The 23324-nt window shown below is 46.6% G+C and overlaps 1 protein-coding gene across 1 annotated transcript; it reads right to left on the bottom strand.

The window, feature by feature from the left end:
• Window positions 1–8659: 8659 nt before the first annotated feature.
• On the bottom strand, window positions 8660–22078 carry LOC115554527 (secreted frizzled-related protein 1). The gene is made up of 3 exons (XM_030371313.1): window positions 21103–22078; window positions 16041–16121; window positions 8660–10109 (listed from the first exon to the last, which is right to left on the bottom strand). The coding sequence occupies exons 1-3, from the start codon at window positions 21635–21637 to the stop codon at window positions 9784–9786; spliced, it is 942 nt and encodes a 313-aa protein (XP_030227173.1). The 5' UTR covers window positions 21638–22078; the 3' UTR covers window positions 8660–9783.
• Window positions 22079–23324: the final 1246 nt, after the last annotated feature.

Raw genomic sequence — 23324 nt, 5'->3', positions numbered from 1 at the left:
GTTTAGCCTCCCGTTCGAGCCAGTGGAACGTACAGCCCCCTTTCCACACTCCCGGTCTTTATAAATGCTTTTATTACTCATTCAGACCTCCATTTATTCTGGAACAGAAGACTCAAGGAGGTAGTTCTACCGAATCTCTGACTCTATCTAGCTGTAGAGACTTATCAGAACATCTGGATAGAGTCACAATGTTAATTATGTGGAGATAGACAACACTCAACAATACTTCATCTTTATTATAAATAACCATTGAAAACAATGCAGACGTTAACATGACAAATGTTGCAATGTTCGGAGAGACGTACCACAGAATAACATCAATGTAAAACTTGATCATGAAAATCTTATTATTTATATATAATAGCGCTTTTTACGTAAATATAATATTATATTTACTATTCTTCTCCAGATTTATCTACCATTTATCCATGCTATTGATCAACTTCTGAGGGCGACATTCCCCAATGTGGCCCTCTTGTGGCATACGTTGGAACTCCACCTGACTGTGAAAGCCACTGTTCTCGGCACCAGTGGCGGCGCCAGAGATTTTTTTCTGGTGGTGCTATGGGGGTGCTCGGTGTTTTACTGAGGGTGCTATGAAATTAGGGTGATAGCATATGAGTCTAATTTTTCTCTACTACAACACCTCCCCACCATATCGTCACATATGTTTACACGTTTGCTCTCTAACGGGTCTTTGGGGTACATAAAAAGCGCCATTCAAATCGATCGTATTATTATTGTCATTAGGCTACTTCTGACGGACGCGCACAAAGCCGCGTTCATCTCCGACGGTCAAAATGGATCCAGCATGTTAGATAACGTAATCCCAAATACTACACTTACTTCAGTGTGTGGATTAAAGTTTGCGCCAGATGACTACCAGGTCACCACTACCATGAGCGACAAATTAAACTAAACATAACAAGTTCAATACACTTCTAACTAAAGACGGCAGATTAGAATGTCAGATAGAATTAATTTAAACAGGCAAAGAGTCAGAAATGCTTTCAAAAAGAGTATATTATTTTAGGTCACAATCAAAACATGAATGAAACCAAACAGTAGGCACTCAAAACCACAATAATAAGAGATCAAAAAGTGTATCAAAAAGTGCACACAAAACTATGCTTAAAAATCCTTAAGAAAAACCAAAATCCAGCCAAGCCAGCAGATCAGGTGTCAGTTTCCACCTAAACAAGAACAATGTGACAGAAAAACACATTGTAAACCCAATTGCAAAAACCCAGCAGAATGCAACAGACAACACGGGAAAATCGTTCACTTACCTACGTCTTCATAACAGGACAATGCGCCTGTTGTTGTGGTTGAGAGCGAAGGCATCTATGATCCTGTCGATGTCCAAGGCCCGTGCTCGCAGAGGGTTAATCGCCAGAAGTGCAAGGTCACACTCATTGAACAATCACGTTCACGCATGCAACATGTCTGTGTGGTGCTACGTGAACAATCTGTTTATTTCAATCTGTTATTTTCTTTTGTGATTAAAATATTATTATCACACAATACATTTTATTAAGAACTCAGAAGGAAATTAAATAACAATAATAAATAAACCATTATTTTCTTGGGGGTGCTATGGGGGTGCTATGGCCAATCTAGGGGGTGCTCTAGCACCCCCTAGCCCCCCCCTGGCGCCGCCACTGCTCGGCACACGGATTACATTTGGTTAAATCTATTGGGAAGGATTTTACGGGCTTTGTTGATGACTGCTAAATAACTTTGAATTATGTAATTCTGTTATGTTTATTCGCCAACTGTGTTGCTATGCATTTATCCCTCGTTAAATGGGGTTGAGTAAGCCTGCGCAGATCGGAAACCCGAAAAACGAGGGTAATTATAGTTATATTTTAGTGAGTAGGCCTAGGTTGCATAAAGCGCTGAAGAGGTAAGGCATTTATTTTTTACCTAAAGTTACACAATGTGTTGTTCCTGTTAGGCCTACTACCTTTAAGATCGGCCTACACCAAACCTTTTGATCTAACTTGGGGTGACTAACCTTAGCTTTAACCAAATCATGTACGCTGGCCAATAGCTGTAGCCTATTGGCAGAAGGTAGTGGAGGTGTTTGTATGTAGACTGTTGGTGCGGGGAGGTATCGCTGTGCCGATGAACCAATTATCTGGATGGTCGTGTTCTAATGTGTTCTAAAATATAATACATTGGCCTACTCTGGTGCTGTGTTCGCGTGTGTGTGTGTGTGTGTGTGTGTGTGTTTGTGTGTTTGTGTGTGTGTGTGTGTGTGTGTGTGTGTGTGTGTGTACATGATGTCCATGTGCGTGCGTGTGTGTGTTGGTTTATATATTTGTGTGTTGGTTTTGTGTGCATGTATATTTTGTGTGTGTGTGTGCGTGTCTGTGTGTGTTGGGACCCCACATGAAAGAGCTGATAGTGGCCCACTATTAGTGGGTCATCGGATATCACCAAATCACACCAGTATATCACCAGATACCACCAGGATATCACCAGGATATTAGCCGGATATCAGCAGGATATCAGCAGGATATCAGCAGGATTTCAGCAGGATATCAGCAGGATATCAGCCACTCATCACAGTTTCCGAGTTTTTCCGTGGCCCTGTGTGAATCCTGAACCCTCAGTCTGATCCGAGTGGACAGCAGCCAGGCTGCAGGAGGCCGGGCCCAGACACGACTCACCGAGCCCAGAGCAGACTTGTGTAAACTGTGATCCCGGGAATCAACCCTGCAGTCGGAGCGACAGGGTTTTTAACGGTTTACCCCTTAAACTTTTATGATCTTCACTGAGAGCAGGATAGTTCACAAGGGTCATGACTAGACTAGACTCAAATGAAAGATTATGAGGCCTACATTATACAAATATGAGTTGCATCCAATGTTCATACTATCGTAGTGCATTGCTTGAGTTATGTGAATGATGCGAAGTAGGCCTGTGATTTTCATGTTTTAAGAGAAAGAAAATTCCTGTTAAGAGAGAGACGGTTCATTTTAAGAGAAAGACAATTCCTGGCGACTTCATGGACAACAAATCACTATTTTGATACTATGATGTCGACCTAAGATTTACTGCAAAATGTTCATACTATCGTAGTGCATTGAGAAGAGTTATGTGGTTATGTTGTGAAGCAGACCCGTGATTTCATGGCCGACACAATGGTTTATATAGCCCGGCTAAAACAAGCCCTCTTTGTCATGGCTATAAAATGCGTCATGGTAGTTAAACAACCACTTTAATTTCACCGCACACCGTAAAGCCCCCATAACTACGGCTTACATCCTGGGCATATGAGAGGAATGTTAATCTCTGCTTTCATCTGGGTCTGCTGGATGCTCTGGGCGTGGTGCCGTACAATAACTCATAACTCATAACCACCCCCCCACCCGTACCCCACACGAGGTAACAATTATTATAAAAACATATTTAGGGCCAATAATAATAGTAACAGGGTGAGCTACATCTGTAGAACCATGATGTTATCGGCACACAGAAATCCGTTAAACGTATCGTAAATAATTCACAACGGTTGACAGTTGACTTCAGCAACTGTTTTTATCTCGACGTTCCTGTTCATCATCGTCATGGAAACCCAAAAACAGGGACCCCGAGACCTGTCCCGAATCCCACGACCTGGGACCCCAAGACCAGAGTCCCCAAGACCAGGGACCCCAAGACCAGACTCCCCAAGACCAGACTCCCCAAGACCAGACTCCCCAAGACCTCAAGACCAGACTCCCCAAGACCAGACTCCCCAAGACCAGGGAACCCAAGACCAGGGACCCCAAGACCTGTCTCGAATCCCACGACCTGGGACCTAAGACCAGAGTCCCCAAGACCAGAGTCCCCAAGACCAGGGACCCAAAGACCAGACTCCCCAAGACCAGACTCCCCAAGAACAGACTCCCAAGACCAGGGACCCCAAGACCAGGGACCCCACGACCAGGGACCCCAAGACCAGACTCCCCAAGACCAGACTCCCCAAGACCAGACTCCCAAGACCAGACTCCCCAAGACCAGACTCCCAAGACCCGGGACCCCAGGGAGCCCTGCCCCGGGGCTCCGCCTCGCTGATCCCTCTGTGGTCCTGACCAGAGAAGCGGTGCAGTCATATCCTCGTCCGTCCCCCGCAGGGAGACGTTGTCGTGTTATTCTCACCCGACACCGTCTTTCTCTCATCCAACGTTTAGATTCACAGAACATCAGGAACATGTCGGCTCGCCTCAGATGCATTGCGGTAGAAAGAAAACTCACGACACTCTGACATGATTGCAGTCACTGATTCAGTGCATTATTTCTTCTAAAGAGCAATTATGTATTTCTCTTTATTTTGTTCAAACGCTTGCTGCTGCTGCCAGGAAAATATAAGTCAATGTTCAATCAGCAGCATTTATTCACGGAGATGGAAAACAGATCAAACGCCATCTTTTCCATGCGAGAGCCTGTATATGATAATAAGCAGGTGAATCCATGTGAAGGGGCTTTGTGAGTGTGGTGAAGGAACATAATCAGTACTCTTGTTTCAGGTAGTAGGAATGCCCCTGTATGGAACAAAATGCTGCATAATACAAATTATAACACATACACGATGCTGACCTTTGACCTCTAGACTAACTGACACAGTGTGTTTATGTAGAAGTCGTATGAGCTAGTTTCCACCGTTCCCCAAGAAAAGTATTCAGCGCCAGATATCTTAGTCATGGCCTCCCCTAGGCTTCCCTGTTTCCCTCCCAGTTGGGAGGTTATGGGTTTGATCCCCATCGTACGCGGTCTCTGGTCTGTGCTGTAGGCATCGTTGAGCTAAGTTGTCTCAGAAAAACTGATTTCTTTCTGCTTTCTTTGTCTCTGAAACACAGAGCTGAGCTCGTCCACCTGTTTAGACAAGTGGCTAACCAACTATTTACTGGGTTTGTCCTGATGCTCGTCCTGTAAAGAGAGAGACAGTTCCAGTTAAGAGAGAGACAGTAGTTCCTGTTAAGTGCGAGACAGTAGTTTCTGTTAAGAGGGAGACGGTTCCAGTCAAGAGTGAAACAGTCCCAGTCAAGAGTGAGACAGTTCATGTTAAGAGAGAGACAGTTCCTGTTAAGAGAGACACAGTTCCTGTTAAGAGAAAGAAAATTCATGTTAAGAGAGAGACAGATCCAGTTAAGAGAGAGACAATTCATGTTAAGAGAGAGACAGTTCCAGCTAAGAGAGAGACAATTCCTGTTAAGAGAGAGACAGTTACTGTTAAAAGAGAGACTTTTCCTGTATAGAGAGAGACGGTTCCAAGCTGGTATTCTGGTTGCTAAGTATGTTTTCTGTTCTTGTTTCCTATAATTGTAGTTCCTGGCTGATGATGTAGTTAACCGCCATGCTCCGGTTATTCAGCATGTGAGAAATGATTAATTCTGTAATGAAATGATTATTTCTGTGATGTGACGCAGGAGAAAAATCCAGTGGCAGAGAAACGATAAACATTTGGAGTTTTTACCGTTTTTACATGAATCATTAAAAGGCTGTTCAGATCAACTAAACTTGGCAGCCTGCATGATGGAGATTGCCACACATGTAAGGAACATTTTTAATTTCAGATTGTACTCCAGATCAGGCCATGCCTGGAATACAGCCTCAGAATTAACACTTGAGTTTGTTTGCTTTGTGATTTAAACTGTCAGGATGTAAATGCAACATCCTTTATTTGGCCACACACAAAAAACTTCCACCACATTTATGGGAAACTTTCTTAATCCAACGACTAATCAGATCTACTTAGTTATTTAGTGAACCCATTCAAAAGGATTTGTCCTAACAACAGTTTTCAAATGAACCCTTCCTGTAAACAATAAACTGTCGAATCCACCGTTGTGCCCTTTAGCTTTAGAAACAGAGCTATTGGAGGCTTGTTCTGGAGAACTTATCGTTATCGTTCCCAGCTCCCCTCCTCCACACACGCATCATGACTGAGACACAGTTATCTTCAACATGTCTGCCGCTATTCCTCCTCTCAGCCTCTTCTAAACACAACTGGTCGGTCGGGGTGAATAGTTTCTGCCTTAGCTCTGCGTTGTGTGTAGTGTGCATGGTGAACCTAAAGACACACTGTGCAGATGTGTTCCTGTGAGTCAGTGGATGGCCGGACACATGTTCTTAACTATCAGAGCTGCTTGCTCTGAAGCTGCATGACTGGAATGTCCCTTCTGCCTACTTTGGTTATTTTTAAACTCATTTCAATTGACCAGACAGAGACCATCCTTCCCCAGATAGTGTTAGACAATGCTTTTCTTCTGCGTTTTAAAATATGCGTAAGACATTAAAGCAAACGCACACAAACACATGCATAAAAATCGACACACATAATCATCAGACATGCATGCAACCACTGGGACTCGCATTGATAGACATACAGACATACGCACACACCCCAACACAAACACACACAAACAAACACACTTTGACAAACACACAGACATGCATGCACACACGGACACACACACACACGTACACAAACAAACACACATACATGCATTCACACACAGAAACACACACACACCCAAACACCAACACACGCACACAAAAACCAACACACACAGACCCAGACTTCAAAGGCTCATCCAACCCCACTATCAACAGGTGAATGCAGCCACACACACACACACACACACACACACACGTGTTGCCGTGACTCCAACTCAGTGTGAATGAAAAAGGAGAGTCAGTCCTCGTTCTCCGCGGGAGTCCTGCCACGCCGGGGATCGGCTCCGGCACTCGGAGGAGGAGCGGAGTTACTGGAAGAATGAACCGACATGACATCACCCCGTTAAAAGAGCCGATGGCTGTTATCCAGAACCGCGTGGCAGAGGGCCACATTCTGCGGCGCGCACTCACCCCGTCCGCTGCCCCCTTCCAGACCCCCGCGCAAACAAACAATTGTTCCTCTGTTCAGCATCTCAGACCTCCAGCTGCCCCCGTCGGTCACTTAGTGTGAGGAGTGTGAGGCGCGGACCCCAGGGGTGTACGGACGGTAAACAGTGTGAAGAATGATACGCCTAATCTGCCAAATTGACTGCGGTCCCAGAACGCTAGCGGGGATCTGGCCACCGTCACGGCAAGCACAGCCCCCGTCCTGCTGCTCGTTCCCCCCCATACGCCAAACACCGTAATGGCTTTCTGACGAACCCCAGGTCACCGCCGCTGCCGCCGCCACAATCAGTTCTGCATTCGCAGGACGCCGATCCTGTGAGCGAAATCCTCGGCTCGGCAGGAGTCGGGATCAAAGAAGTGGGTTCACAAACAACAGGAGGCCTTTTGGGAAGTAGAAACCAAAGCGTTGTTACAAGTACACTGAGAAGGTGTTTTAATGACACATTGTGATTAGGATGCAATGTTTCTGTCTGTGTCTTTCTGGGATGTCTGGGTGCACCCTCCGTGCATGGCGGGCTACTGAAGACTGGGCCGTAAAAGAAGATGTTAGCTATACCATTAGCTGGTTTTATAGGGGTGGAGGGACCGCAGGGGCCTTTGAAGGCTCGAGCGGGATTAAGAAGGGAAAACGTTCCTGAAGACTGAAGCGAACTCAAGGCAGATCCATTAAAGCAGAAACATGGAGAGAGCAGAGAGAGGGGGAATGTGTGTTGTGTTGTGTTGTGTATACGACGTCTATTTGCTGCCAAATATTTGCGCTATTAGTCTGCGTAACACTTTATTGCTTCCTTCTTTGGATGGCGTGATGTCTGAGTGCATTATAAAGCGCTGCTGTCAATAGGCATTGTGAGGAAGATTTCCTCGGCATCTGCGGATTAACCACCACCTCCTTCGTGTTTATATCAGCTCAGCTGAGAATGCTGGGAAATACCTTTGAAAACACGATTCAACTTTTTATGACGGATCAATGAATAGCAGATGCTCATCCAACAACTTATTGATGTCCTGGACTCACAGGTATATCGGTACGTGCAACGACCAACACAATGAGCAGTGACGTAGAATAACCTTAGAAACAACTGAAGCAACTGAGCTGTTGTGAATGGTTAATGCTAGCGTTGTTTTTGACTTGGTTATAGTTCTGCTCACTTGGCCCTCCTCCACCGTAGGAAGGCAGCGAGTGATTAGAAGCCTAGTCTACATCTGAGATTTATTTTTTCAATACCAAATAGCCTTACTGGAACCAGATGGTCGAAGCTGCTTCATTTGATTCAGCCCCTTCCTCGTTCTCTTTTTGAAAGGGACGGATGAAGTAGCTCCATTTAATAACGTTATTTTTGTCTTCACTCGTGTTTTTGTGAAATAACTTGTTTAGAAATCAGAAATTATTTACACTGTCGTTCAAATTATTAAAATGGGAGTGAGTTTGTTTTGTTTTGCTGGCCAAAAGACCCCAGCATGATCTATCCTCACGCTATTTATCAATGACCCTTGACCCTTCCTCAGATGTCCACCCCCAAAATTAAAAGAAAACCGAGATGAGATTAAGTAGAATTGATCATGTTTAACTCACAGTCAACATCTACACAACAAACTGGCAGCTCTGTGAAAACCGGACAAAGCAAGAGATGGAAATGTAGTTTGGATTAACACAGGACTGAATATAGAATATATACAGTTCTCTCATTAATATCTGGGGGGGGGGGGGGGAGATAAATGAAATCCATGCATATGACAAAATATACAAATAAATGCATCAGACTCCTTTTCTTTCTTCCCATATTTATGTAAAATGTATATGTACAGGTAATACGCAGAAATGCACTGCGAACATTTAAATCTCAGGGCAGAATAGTGGTACAATGAGTTGGCAACATTCTGGCTTCGTACTCTGTGAGCTCTCTGCTTGCGCGTAGTCATTCTGCGAGTCCATACTGTGTTTTTTAAGAAGCTTGAGTTATTTATATTAACACAAGATGTTAAGTACTTCTGCTCGATTATTTTCAACAAGACAAGCAAAAGTAGACAACACTAAATTTGGCTTTGTGTCAATTGAAAACATCGACTGTGACAGGAAATCCGATGCGCTCCTCAGGACAAAGTCATAGACATCTTCTCTCAGTTCTGTTTCTACTGGTCAGCTGTTAACATGATGTGATAGTCTTGTTGATGATCTCTGATGGTTCTGCGGCAACCCCAATCTAATGTTTCAACTGTAGGCCTTGACTGTGAGATCATCTGATAAGCGGTTTGTAGATATGGAAAGTATAACGATGTAAAATGACATGAAACCTACAAGTCATAGTGACAGTAAGAACAGCAATAATACGTTGTAACATTGACCAAACCCATCGGTCTGGCTGGCCCTCTTATATTCTAAAGACATGAGATACGCTAACATTACTCTATGCGTCAGTCTACAGTGAGGCTTTTAAAGCTAAAATAGTCAGTATTGTTTTCTAATAATCGTTTCCAAAAGCTATGTTTTATGATCAAGGACAAGAGAAAGATTCAAACATTCATTCATATTTTAGGAATATCTTTTGTGGCAAATTCCGGAAGTATTTAATACCAACATCTACATGTAGATATCATAGTATACATGATTCTGTGAGTCAGCGCTTCGACGGACAACAGTGTTCATTTAGGGAATAGCAACCAGACAAAACATCCCTATAAATGGAGGTCAAAGATCAGCATACTCTTTGAGGACGGCAGACGACCAAATGTCAACGTATACGTGTAAAATATACAAAGATATATAGATATATAAAAGGAAAAAATAAAAAGACAACATTTGGGTTTCTTTCTTTAAAGGTTGTGCAAGTTCTTATGTGGGATGAGATGCAAACAAGGAAAGGGGTATTCGGGGGGGTAACTTAAGGGGCATTATTTGAAGACGTTCTCAAAGCTGGGACACTGGTGCGTCTTCAGCTTCTTGATGGCCATCTTGAACTCCTTGCTGGACTTGTCCCACTTGTGGATGCCCGTGAGCAGGTACTGTTTGTCCACCTTGCGCCCCATGATCAGGTAGTGGCTGGTCAGGTTGTCCAGCTGTTGGCAGGGGCAGTCCGCCCCGTTCTTCAGGTACAGGACCAGCTTCTTCAGGTCCTTCTTCTTCAGGTTCCCGGCCTTCACAGACTTCTTCCTCTTCTGCAGGACCACCTTGCGGTCGGCGTTCTCCTGTGTCACCTCCTTGATCTTGGTCTTGAAGGCTGAGGGGGGGGGGAAAGAATGGTAGATGGTGAATGGACTGCATTTATACTTTATGCTTTTCTAACCAGTGGCCACTCAAAGCACTTTTCAATGATTGCCTAACATTGACTCATTCACACACTGACAGCGGTGTCAACCACGCAAGGCAACAACCAGCTCATCGGGAGCAGTTAGGGTGAGGCGTCTTGCTCAGGGACACCTCGACGCTCAGCTAGGAGGAGCCGGGGATCGACCCAGCAACCTTCCGGTTACAAGTCAACCCGCTGTACCTCCTCAGCCGCTGTCAGTGCCCCAAGGGGCCGGCAGAAGGGGTTAGGGAAACATGTTCATGTTGTCTACACATACATGTGTCTTTTATCGCATGTGTTCCTGTAAGTTCTGCACTGAAACGGGGACATATTTTCCGGGATTTACAACAAACCATCTTATCTGATCTTATCTTAATATTCTGTTGGAAACCGTCAACCCAAGGGGAGAGCGTGCTAGCTTAATCTCTGTCAGTGTAGCACGCTAGTGAAACGAAGGAATAGCTGCAAATGCCCAAGGCCAACGTTGGCAAATAAATGAGTCATCTCCTCATGCAAGAGAAAGTTTAAGTCATTTAATTTAATTTGAAAAGGGATTGGAGGCAGCAAAAAGCAGGTGATAAAAACGGTCACATCCGTGGTTTGGCTCGTATTGTGCAGGATTCCATGAAAGAAAGCTTTTTTTTTTAATTAAATATTTAACGTAATTGTCCAGAGCAGAGTTATCTTTTCCTTCCTTGATCCACCGGAGAGCCTGGTTCTGTTAAAACCAAAGGCTCAGTGTGTTATTCATCCAAGTCCCGGGGTGACACCCCGGTCTGCTCGCCTCCCTCTGTTCCCCTTCCAGACGACTCAGGATACAACAGGCGTTACCGCCTTGCTAGAGGCCACTGAGATCAGCCAAAAAGGCAAGAGGTCCTCCACAGGAAACACAAGGAAGACAAACGAGCAGATCGTTTGCAGAAATATTAATTGTTGCCTGGGCCTGTGACACAACTCCTCTGAGTCGCATTGGTGAACTGAAATCACATCCTGCAGAAATGCTTTCATTGAAAGACCTGCTGATTCAACTTTCAGGATTTATTCTTAGCATGCATTGGGACTGATTCTTCTCTATCCGTCAGAGTATCAGATGAATATCCCATTGAGGACACCCGTTGACTCTTAAATGATATATATATTATGTATCTGAGACAAAACTTCAACCTGTCACATACAAATATACATCTTTGATTTCTGATGCTAGAGACCCGACAGAGCTGCTTACAGACATCAGAAGGCCAGAACGGAAATCCTACAAAGTGGACTTTGCATCGATAGTGGAGTTGTTATCCGCTGGCTCGGACCAGGCCCTTGTTCTCCAGAGTTTAGCCCTTCCCAAATCCCGGCTTAACTCCTGATTTAACCCTAATAGGCCTGATCTTTCACTAAACTCTATTTAACCTCCTCTATCCTCTTGTTCCTCTTTTGAAACTGTGTCGGACTCCGACCCTGGTGGTCCAAATCCAGAGGCGGTCCCCTCACTGACCCCGCCTGCCGACTTTACCCTGACCGACCGGCCGCCCGGCCCACCAGCCAACCTGTGTGTGTTACACACATCTCGTGACATGGTTCACACGGAAAGAAGAAGGGGGGACAAGGTTTACATGCCAAGCATACATTAAAGGGATCAAATGTTCAGACGTAGCATGATCCGTGAAAGATTAAAGCGCAGACGGACATTTGCTTGAAATGCCGTACATGAAACACACTTTTATACACGCCGACAGTGGGAATCCAGTTCAGATACAAACCGACTGGTCGGCCAGGACATCCCAACCACACACGTTAAAGACTCTGTGTGTGGTGGGGATGCTACGTTTAAGTTCCAGTCAGCTCCGAGCCCCGCTTGTGTTGGTTGTTACTGACCCTGAGCCAAACGACCTCCACCCAAACGTTCCACCGTCTATCTTCTCAGCACCAGTTCAACCGTCGGAGAAGAACAGAGCCCCCTATTTCCAGGTATTAGCGGTGCACATGCTAGGAATTAGCTCCTCTATCCTTCTTTTCCAGTCCACAGCCTCCACTGAAAAGGCTTACCGTTTGAGAAAATTAGCCCCGATAAAGAGCAGGAGCGATAATGAGCAGCGAAAGCGAGGGTTTCGGGCCAACCCGTGGAAGTAACTTCCACTTAACCTTCAAGTCCCGTCCCTTCGTGCCGGCTAATCCCGCCGCCGCGGTGAACTCTCCCTGCCCCTCACGCCGCCTGTGTGTGATAATCCCGGGACAAGCCAAGGACAAGCCGCCGGAATATTATTTTACTTGAGAAGTAAACCGCCATATTTTGTTGGATATCATGTTTGGGAAAACCATCCGCCCGGGACCTGTAATCTGTATGTGATTAAAGTTCCTTTCTGAATAACTGTTTTCATTTCAGAGTAAACAAACGGGGGGGATCAGTTGGGCCGGCGGTCGGCGTTGTTGACACTGGGCTCGCGTCTCTCACCGCGTCCTCCGACGGCGTGCGGGGTCCTGTTCGCCGTTGTGTACGTTTGGGGATAAATACGCCAGAGTCACCCGCGCTCCGGTATTGACATGCTCTCTGGCGGCGACAACGGCCAAAGCTAATTCAGACTCAGCAGCGAGTGCTCCGGGCCAGGGCAACAGACGCACTCCGTTTGGAATTAGACAAACCCAAACAAATACCGGCCCGTAAAAGCTCCCCAAACAGGCCTGGCTTTGAAGGGAAAGTTGTTTTGTGTTTCTTTTACGGTCCACTTTTCAGCAACAACAGGACATGTTCCATCACCATCAAACCGTCTGCCCGTTGTCTCCCTGACTAATGACCCGCTCGAAACCACCAGGGGGCTGTAAACCCAGCAGGGGGGGAGGGGGGGGGGGGGGGGCTGGAGCCTGAGGGGCTGTTGGGGTGTTCGAGGGAGACGGGGGAAGGGGGGGGGGGGGGGGGGGTTAATGAGCAGTAATGGAACGTGTCCGATTGCGATAAGGCCGGGTCGGGGAAGCGAGTCTCCTAAGAGAGGGGCCCCCTGCTGCCGTTCACCACATCCACGCGGTAGCGGGGGGGGGGGGGGGGGCTGGTAATGGGGCTGTGGGGGCGGGGCGGGGAAGGGGGGGGGGGCAGGGGAGGGGAAGGGTAATTGAAGTTAGTTTTTGTGAAGATTAGGCGCTGTAAAATGCGGGTAAACCACGGATGGGAGTGGAAGCAGTCATAAATCGTAACCCCTCGGCTAGGAGGAGGAGTTACAAGCTCGGCCGCTCGTGCGTGTACTCGCTCTGTTCCCTCTGGTGCGCTGAGAGACGCTGGGGAAAGGCTACAGTGGATGAGGCCAACCTCCGCCACACTGAGCTGAGGAGGATGAATCACGCCCATTATCAAGTAGAGTTTCCAAAACCTGCATTTTTATGGAGAAGCTTTCCAGCAAAAAAATAGTTTCCTCGCCAAGCGTGAAGCAAGCCGCGTTTAGCATCTGTGTTTTCCCTTTGGATTATCTGGTTTTATCGAGTTGCGCCTTCAAATAGGGAGGCCAAGACCTTAATTAAAAGCAGGGATTTAGAAGTGTTTTGATAAATAGACATGTAATTACAAAAAGGTTGTGGATCTACTCTGGCTGCGTTCCGGGACTAGACACCATCCTGATCCCAGCTCAGTTCCAGAGCCGCGTGTCGTACATATGTAGTCCTTGTGTTTCTATCATTGGTTTGTCGTATCGGTTCACTTTCCCTGGCCCCGTTCTTCTTATTGTGATCTTTCTAACGTGTGCGTATTGAATAAGAGGCGCTGTTATTTCTGAAATCAGACTTTTTATATTTGTATTTATCGTCTGGTCAGTAATGGTAGCCAATAAAAACGAAAAAGTAGAGTAACTGAATCACAATCATGGCAGGATTTCTTTTCTTTTGGGGGGAGAAAGGAAGGAAACCTTCCTCCTCAAATCGAATAATTTCATGTCAACGTTGACGTTAATCCTTTTCCTTACTTACTATTTGTGAATTCTATTCAGTGACAACAGATTCTATGATTTCAATTTCTTTAACCAAGCAGATTTGTTGACTCAAACAATGGAGACGTACTAAAAATACTTATAAAAATCGTGTCAATAAACATCTTGGCAATAAAATCGTTCGTAAATGTTTGCCTCCTCCCATGGAACATATTTTCCTTCTCGGTTGAAGGCCCGTTATAAGTCTACCCTCGGTGTCTTCTTGGGTTCGATGCCCACATACCCATCTGTCTGTGTATCCTCACAACACAGGCCCCTCACAAACCTATGACAAGCAATCAAAACAACATCTGTTTTAATCAGCGCTAAAACCAGACCAAGATGTGCCACTCCGCTCTGCGCTAACCCGGGATGAAGGCTAAGACACAAACGCTAGTTTACAGCGTAAACAACAGGGCCATTTATTAAACAACAGCATCTTTGAAGGCTATCTGTTTCCAATACGATCACGTGGTCGGAGCAGTGCTACGGAGCCTTGCGTGGCTCGCACGCCGGGGGTCTGACCCCGGCGAGCCAGCGCAAACACGGACTGCATTCGTTGGTCAGACGTGCGTCTCTCTGTGCACGTTTCCCTGCTGTCGCCGCCGGCTGTAAACCCACTCACCCCTAGCGCCGCGCGGAGCGACTCTGACGAGCGCCCTATGGCCGTTAATCTTAACAAAACATTCTTCGACCTTTGTCGTGGTTCTTCAGGTTTTTTTCCCCGTTTCACTCTCATGCTCCCTGAGTCGACCCTCATGTCTTCCCACACATTGGGTTTCATTTCATTGAGATTTTAAATTCCTTAGAGTGAACGAGAGACAGAAACCATGGTGCCCATTAATGGCTGACTTACATTTTCCAAAACACAAACCCATTCGGTATCTTTTAACAAAAACATTTTCGAGATTCTTTTGTTTTGTCTTGTTTCCTTAATTTAATTCCCTGTACTTTTCACATGCAGCTGTCCACTGTTAGCCTCATGCTGTTAGCAGTTAGCCGTTAGCATCACGCTGCTAGCCCTACTGTGTCTCCCTGCGCTCTCCGCCTTTCATGTTTATGTGTGAAGCACTTTGAGGCAGTACTTCCAAATGTACTACATAAATACAGCTCGCAGGTTGAGTTACTACAGGCCAGGGGGAGATATTTAAATACATCTGAATGAAACCGGGCTGCAAATCTACTTGACTTCACAACCCCTGGGGGACCAACAATACATATTTAGCGGATGAAGAAGGCCTTTTTGTTTATATTGCACCATATATTTTGAGTCATTTGGGAAGATTGTTTCCATTATTAAAGAGTAATATCAATAATTGTATAATTTTAAAAGCTTAAGAAGAAAGATGCCAGCAATGCTGGCAGTGCTGTCCATGAGAGGAGGAAGAAAATATGCAAGAAAATATATTTTTTCTTGCTAAATGTCTTGTAATGTTTTCCTCAATGACCCAAGCCACTTCCATTAGTTTGAGGTTATCAGTTAGCTGATCCACAGGTTATTAGTTAGCAGATCCAAATGTTATTAGTTAGCCTATCCACAGGTTGTTACGGAGCTGATACACAGGTTATTAGTTACCCGATACACAGGTTATTAGTGAGCTGATCCACAGGTTATTAGTGAGCTGATCCACAGGTTATTAGTGAGCTGATCCACAGGTTATTAGTCTACCAATGCAGACTGAACCCGCCTACACCAGTGAACCCAGAAGCCTTCTGTTATAAGAACGTTCTTTGACTGACTTTGACCGACTTACACAAGCAGAAAGTGAGAAGACAGACAGCCTATCAGATCTGGAGTGTGCGTGTGTGTGTGTGTAAGTGCGTGTGCGTAAGTTTGGGTGTGTCTGTGTGTGTGCGTGTGTAAGTGTGTGTGTTTGTGTGTGTGTGTGTGTGTGTGTGTGTGTTTGAGTAGTAGAGAGCTTACCAAATTCGCTGGCACACATGTGTTCCAGGATGGCGTCTGTCTTCATTTCGTTGTCACATGGAGGACAGACCTGAGAGAAACCTGCAGACAGCAGACAGCAGAAGAAGAAGAAGAAGAAGGGAACACAGAAGAGAAGATGGTTTCCTGTTATCCACACGAGTGATCATCGCAGCGCACACCAAACTTATCACGTTGCGAGCAACCGAGAAAACTTGACAGATGTTTCAGACAAAACCCGTCGGCAAGATATGTTTTTCTTTCAAGAAATATTTCCTCTGAACCGGTGGAATATAAGTGGAACCAGGAGCAAAGCAAAAACAAAATGGCGGATATAACATTATGACTTGAAGACACACACAAACAGACACACACACACACACACACACACACACACACGCACAAACATACACACACACAACCACTTTCAAATAAGTGAATGCTGTAAGTCGGCCATAACTCTCACTTGAAAAAACATCTGTCGGCTCATGTGGAGATGCTATCTGACATCTTTAGTGAGCGGGAGAGAGGGCGAGAGAGACAGAGATAGAGAGAGACAGCGAGAGAGAGACCAAACGCTGGCCTCCCGTCCCCTGGGCTGGACGGTCACTGGTGACCTGACCTCTAGAAGGAATGTCCTTGAGTTTTATAACCAGCTGTAAGTTAGAGCCGCAGTAAACACATGCTGCCCGCTATCTGCTTCATCCACACAGATAGAATGCAGAGACTGCTGGCTCTTCCAGCAGTCTCTGCATAAAGCTAGCGCTACAGACACAATGCTCATAAAGCTAGCGTTACAGAGACAATGCTCATAAAGCTAGCGTTACAGAGACAATGCTCATAAAGCTAGCGCTACAGAGACAATGCTCATGAAGCTAGCGTTACAGAGACAATGCTCATAAAGCTAGCGCTACAGAGACAATGTTCATAAAGCTAGCGCTACAGAGACAATGCTTATGAAGCTAGCTCTACAGAGACAATGCTCTGGAAGGGAGACGCTACCTTAGCAGTCTGTGCCTTGACCACAGAGTACATCCATCTCTGTCTACACTCCGTATCCGTCCGTCCGTATCCGTGCATAACGCCAAAAAATAATAACAAATATATTGTTTATCTTTCTTCTGAAATATGTATTTATTGTAAGTCGCTTCGGATAAAAGCGTCTGCTAAATGCCCTAAATGTAAATGTGAATGAATCATTTTTTTTTCAATCCCATTTCTGATATTTTCCTTAAACAAATCGAATGCGTTCCCTGGGCAGAATGGAATTGCAGGAGACAGGACTGAGGAACGCCTCGGAGAGGAGGAGGAACAGTGGAATCTGGATAATAATGTCGTCGCAGCGTGCCAAATCAAAACAGAAGGCTTTGCCGTTGAGGACGGCAATCACAGATTCTCCAGACAAAAAGCCAGACACATTTTCGTTCCTGCGCCAAGAAGGAACTAGTCTGGTGAAAGGGCGACGTGTAAATATTTCATGTGAATGGCTTCTTCTCTCTTGTTCAGAATGAATAATCGATTCCTCGCGGCCAAAGCTGAGCTGGCATCCCCGACCGGCGGTGATTCACTCCTGCAGTCGTTTAACAGGATCAACGGCATCTCAACGCCAGATAGAACTAAATCAAATAAATACTGGAGCATTGAATAGCACCTCAATTAACACTGTCCAGCCGGAATAGAAAAGTATAACACCAACTAACTTAATTCTTACATAAACGAGTGAAACCTAATGGAAGAGTAACTCAATGATACTAACTAATGGAAGTGTAACTCAATGATACTAACTAATGGAAGTGTAACTCAATGATACTAACGAATGGAAGTGTAACTCAATGATACTAAATAATAGAAGTGTAACTCAAGGATACTAACTAATGGAAGTGTAACTCAATGAGACTAACTCCTGGAAGAGTAACTAAATTATTCTAACTAATGGAAGAGTTACTAAATTATACTAACTAATGGAAGAGTTACTCCATGGATATTAACTAATGGAAGATAAACTAAATGACACTAACCAATGGATGAGTAACTAAATTGATACTAACTAATGGAAGAGTAACTCCATGGATACCAGCTATGTCAAACTAATGGACCAAAGTACCAGAACAAGGCCTTCCCCTCCTAAAGCTGTTCTGGGGTCACCAGTTGTCCGCTACACGTGTCTGACGCGGCCCAGATTGTAAGTGTCACCCAGGTGTAAACAGCTTGTGAAAACAGACGCCGTTGACACAGACACCACTGACATCCCCCCCCCCCCCCCCCACCCAACGTTCACCCGTTTCCCTTTTAAAGTCATTATCACCGCCTTTAGCATCCAGCGCTAAGCACTGTTAGCCAGCTTCTATTAACACCGGCATGTGAGCTTGGCATGATCCAGCGCTATGTTAAGAACTGTTAGCCAACTTTAGCCGTTAAAAGCGGTTTTAAAGGGGGTTGGTCTCAAGGTTGTCACCATTTGTCCATCCCAGTCCAGCCCTGCCATTGGTTCATTTGAAACGGGGGTAGTGTGGAGGGGGGTGTACCTATGTGGAGGAATTCACGTACGATAAATGAAAGTGTTTTTGTGTGAAGTGAGGCTACATTAAATCAAAAAGACCGAAGGGGGAGAGAGAGGCTAAAATAGGATGAGAGAGAGAGAGTAATAGAGAGGAGTGAGAGAGTGTCTCTCTTTTTCTCGGTTGAGAAATATTCAGAGAAAGTGTGTGTGCGTGCATGTGTGTGTGTCTGTGTATGTTGGTGTGCAAGGGTGAGTGAGTGTCTCTGTGTGTGTGTCTGTGTGTGTGTGCGTGCAAGAATGAGTGTCTGTGTGCATATGTGTGTGTGTTTGTTGGTGAGTGAGTGAGTGAGTGAGTGAGTGAGTGAGTGAGTGAGTGAGTGAGAGTGGGGGAGAGAGAGAGAGAGAGAGAGAGAGAGAGAGAGAGAGAGAGAGAGAGAGAGAGAGAGAGAGAGAGAGAGAGAGAGAGAGCCTTTAACAGGCCGTCTCTGTGTCCTGCTGGGCCTGGGTGGCGACCGCCCCGTTTACTTAGCGCCCGGTGCTCCAACAGGTGGCGTCTGGAGACCCCCCCCCCCACACACACACACACACACACTCACACACACACACACACACACACACACACACAACTCCCTCACCCAGAACCTGTGTGGTCCGGTGGTCTCGCAGAACAGAGAGAGAGAGAGAGAGAGAGTGGGAGAGAGAGAGAGAGAGAGTGAGTGAAAGAGAGGGAGAGAGAGGGAGAGGGAGAGGGAGAGGGAGAGGGAGAGGGAGTGGGAGAGGGAGTGGGAGAGGGAGTGGGAGAGAGAGAGCTCTTTCTATCCTGGCCACACCACCCTGTCACTCATCTCCTCCCCCCCCCCCCACACACACACCTAGACTCTTAACAACACACAGACGCACACACACATTTTCAATCCCAAGCTTGCGTGCACACACACACACAACTAAACAGCCACACACACACACTCACACATCCACTCTATACCCTTGCAGACCAACAGACGCATACACCTACACACGCTTAAATATACACACACACACACACACACACACACACACACGCACACACACACACACCGACCAGGGCCTTGGATACAGTAAGCTCTGTGTTTGAGACGTTTACATTGGGGGGGGGGGGGGAGATACTGTGAGTTTATCTTTAATATGCCTCCCGCTGCGTGCTGCTGCAGATGTTTGCTATATTCATATTAAATGTAGGTTTAGAGCCGTACAATAAGGTGGGGGATGATGGATGGTCCCCTGGAGCATTATGGGTAATGTGTGTCGATGGATCGGCCAGTTGGATTTCCAGGCCCCTCTTGTTTAACTCCACACTCACACGCCCACAAGCACGCACACTCATACACACACATGTACATTCACATGCAGACGCATGCACACGCACGCACGCACACACTCACGAACAAGCGCATACACACACACGCACACACACACGCACATGTACGCACGCACACACACAGACACACACACATGCACACACCCTCTCTCTCCACATTCATCCAACAAAGCATTGATTCCTTACAGGCTTTAGGAATCGAACCGGCGCCCAAGGAAGCTTTTCTCATCATTCACTCTCCCCGTGTCCGTCCCACCCTGACCCCCTGCTGCCACTGTCACCCCCTCCCTCCCTCCCTCCCTCCCTCCCTCCTTTCCTCCCCCCCATCTACTCAACATTTGTCAAGCCTACTCCCAGCCCCGTCTCCTCTTGGTTCAGCTCTGCGTTCGGTGGGAGCCGTCGGGGAGCGCCGCGCGGGGAAGCTAACTGGGCGACCGCGCGGGGAGCGCCGCGCGGGGAAGCTAACTGGGCGACCGCGCGGACTCTGCTCCGTTCCACCTCGAGGTTCTGCGGGGGAACATCACTTCCATCTGGCCACTGAGACCTCTTGGAGGTGCTCCCAGTTTGTTGGTCAATAGCAAACGACGTCACCGGCCCTGAAGTCGGTGCCAGTGCTTACAACATGGAAATGGGATTACTGGGAAGGGAAATGGGGAGAGGGGGAGAGGGGGGGGAGAGGAGGGGAGCAGGGGGAGGCCTTCACCCAAAAGGTAAAGTTGTTGTGTTGTGCTGTGGATTAAGATCAACAAACAGACCCTGGGAGAGAATTCTCTCTCTCTCTCTCTCTCTCTCTCTGTACTGTGAATTCTCACATGCCGACAAAGCAAATTGGCTGCTGCTACTTTTTTTCCGTTTGTGGCAAAGGTATATTTATTTATATGTCTATATGTTTACACATTGCTTTACCTAAGTAATAAGATTATACACACATAAACATTTGTGTGCGCACACATGTACACACACAATCGCACGCACGTATGCACGCGACCGCGCGCACAGACAGACGCTCACACAACACACACACACACACACACACACACACACACGCACACACACACACACACACTAACACACTTGTAGCGCATACATAGGCTAGGCCTACAGTATAAAATCTCTACAGTTGAATAGAATCCACTCGGTCCAACGCGTAACGTAGAGCCCAGGAGGAAGGCTCTCCTGTGCGTCTGTAAACCAAAGTAACGCTTTACCTGTGGGGTGGGTGGCCTGGGTGGCGTTGGGCGCCGTCATGGCGATGCACACGTCACCTGCGGGGAACCGATCGCAGGTGAGCATGTCGGGCCAAGGGAAGCCGAACGACTCCATGATGGGCGTGCAGCCGTCGCGCACCGCCTCGCACAGCCAGCGGCACGGGTACACGGGGCGGTCCATGCACACGGGGGCGAACAGCGAGCACAGGAAGACCTGCGTGCCCGGGTGGCAGTTCTTGTAGACCAGGGGCACCCAGCTGCCCGCCTGCTGCTTCACCTCGGCCAGCGTCTCGTGGTCCAGCAGATTGGGCAGCAGCATCTGGGTGTAGCCCACGTTGTAGCAGAGCCTCAGGTCCTCGGGGATGTCCACGCACTGCGGGGGTTTGCCGTAGCTGCGGCCGCCGCCGCCGCCGTTGTAGCCGTCCGGCTTCCAGCCCACGTACTCGTACTCGGACCCCCGGCAGGGGGACAGGAGGAGGACAACCGCGAGGAGCGCCGCGGGGAGCAGGCTCCCCAGGGGGGAGGCGCACACCATGGCCGGGACGATTACGCACAGTCACACGAGACAGGAAAGAAGTGGATGAAAAAACACGAAAACCACTTTAGTGAGGAGAGAGGAGCCCTGAGCGAACAGCTCTCCTACATGGAGAAACAGGAACCAACCAAACAAAGTGAGAGATGAAGTCCGCCCAGATATGTGCAGTAGGGTCTGGTGAAGGTCTTTCGAGGGTTCGGTGAAAGGCTTTCGAGGGTTGGGTGAAAGTCTGTCGAGGGTTTGGTGAAGTCCTCGGCAGCTGCTCTCCTCGGTCGGCGACTCGCTCACATCTGTGCTCCGGAGGTGAGGCTGGCGGGGCTCTGCGGGAGCGGAGGAGATTGTAAAGTGGGCGACGGCCAATGGGAGAGCGAGGCGCCTTTTGGCACAGCGCTGTCAATCAAAGTGCGCAATTTCGCCCCGTTTTAAGAAAAAAACGCATCCCCGTCTTTGCCTCCACCGTTCCTCATTACCTGCCCCTCCTTCATTACCCCCCCCGCCTTCATTACCCCCCTCCTTATTACCTCCCCTCCCCCCCCTTCATTACGCCCACTCCTTCATTACCCCTCCAACCCCCTCCCACTCCATCATTAACCCCCCCCCCCCTTCATTACCACTCTTTGGGCTCCGTCAAAACAAACTCTCAAACTAAGTTCGGGTATCAAACCGTGGAATGACAACTGGCGGCCAGCAAGAACATTAGAAGGAACGATACTGAGAATCGTTCAGACTTCTGTCAGATTTAACTGAAGATAGAATAATAATGATAATAATAATAATAATATCAATAATAATCTGCTTAATACCGAGAAGTGAAGAATAAAACCGTAAAATAAAATCTAAATACAAAAATATGGAAACAATTATAAAGTAAGAAATACAGCCTTGACAAAAATATATAGTAGGCCTACAGGCTTGCACAAAAATTAACATTAAACATAGGCCTGCATATAATAAAATATCCCGTTTATTATTCCGCGTTGTTGATTATGGTTAGATGTGTTATTCCTCAAAACGTACAGAGTATAAATGGACTGAATCAGTAATTAAAAGACTGTCTGCAGAGAGGATAATATAACTAATTAACCTCGCATGCGGCAGGCTTATATTTGCTCAAGTCAAACGTCAATCTCTCTCCACGGTACTGTGGCTAGTTGATAATCCCGAAGGTGTTAATTACCTTCATTTAAATTAGCAATCATTTGCATTCCATTGTTTTGGTAATGGGTCAGTAATAATGACTAAAAAGCTTAATTCAATGTCTTTTTTTTTTATTCGTTGTGTTGTATGGGCTCCACATCTAGCCTACTCTTAAACGCTTTCCCCAACGGGCTTCATTTCTGTATCAAAGCGAGGCAGTCACAGTTCAACACGCTGTTAACTGCGATCCACTCACTGGCCAGCTATGTTTATTAGAGGCATGCAGACCTTTTTCTCACACCTCCCTTAAAGACTGACACCAAACACAGTGAAGCTGCTTCTAATGAAAAGGCAAACATTTACTTTGACACCAGGTTTAAAAACATTCCATCTACATAATCAAATTGAGTCGGATAGGAAAAAACTACTTATGACTTTTTCTGACCGTTTCTTCATTAACATTTACATTTAGGACATTTAGTAGACCCTTTATCCAAAGCGACTTTCAATGATTACATTTCTCAGAAGAAAGAGAAAAAATATATCGCTG

Source organism: Gadus morhua, chromosome 11 (genome assembly GCF_902167405.1).
Source record: "Gadus morhua chromosome 11, gadMor3.0, whole genome shotgun sequence".
Taxonomy (NCBI): Eukaryota; Metazoa; Chordata; class Actinopteri; order Gadiformes; family Gadidae; genus Gadus; species Gadus morhua.
The sequence above is the reverse complement of the archived record's forward strand: the minus strand, read 5'-3'. Positions and strand labels throughout refer to the sequence as shown.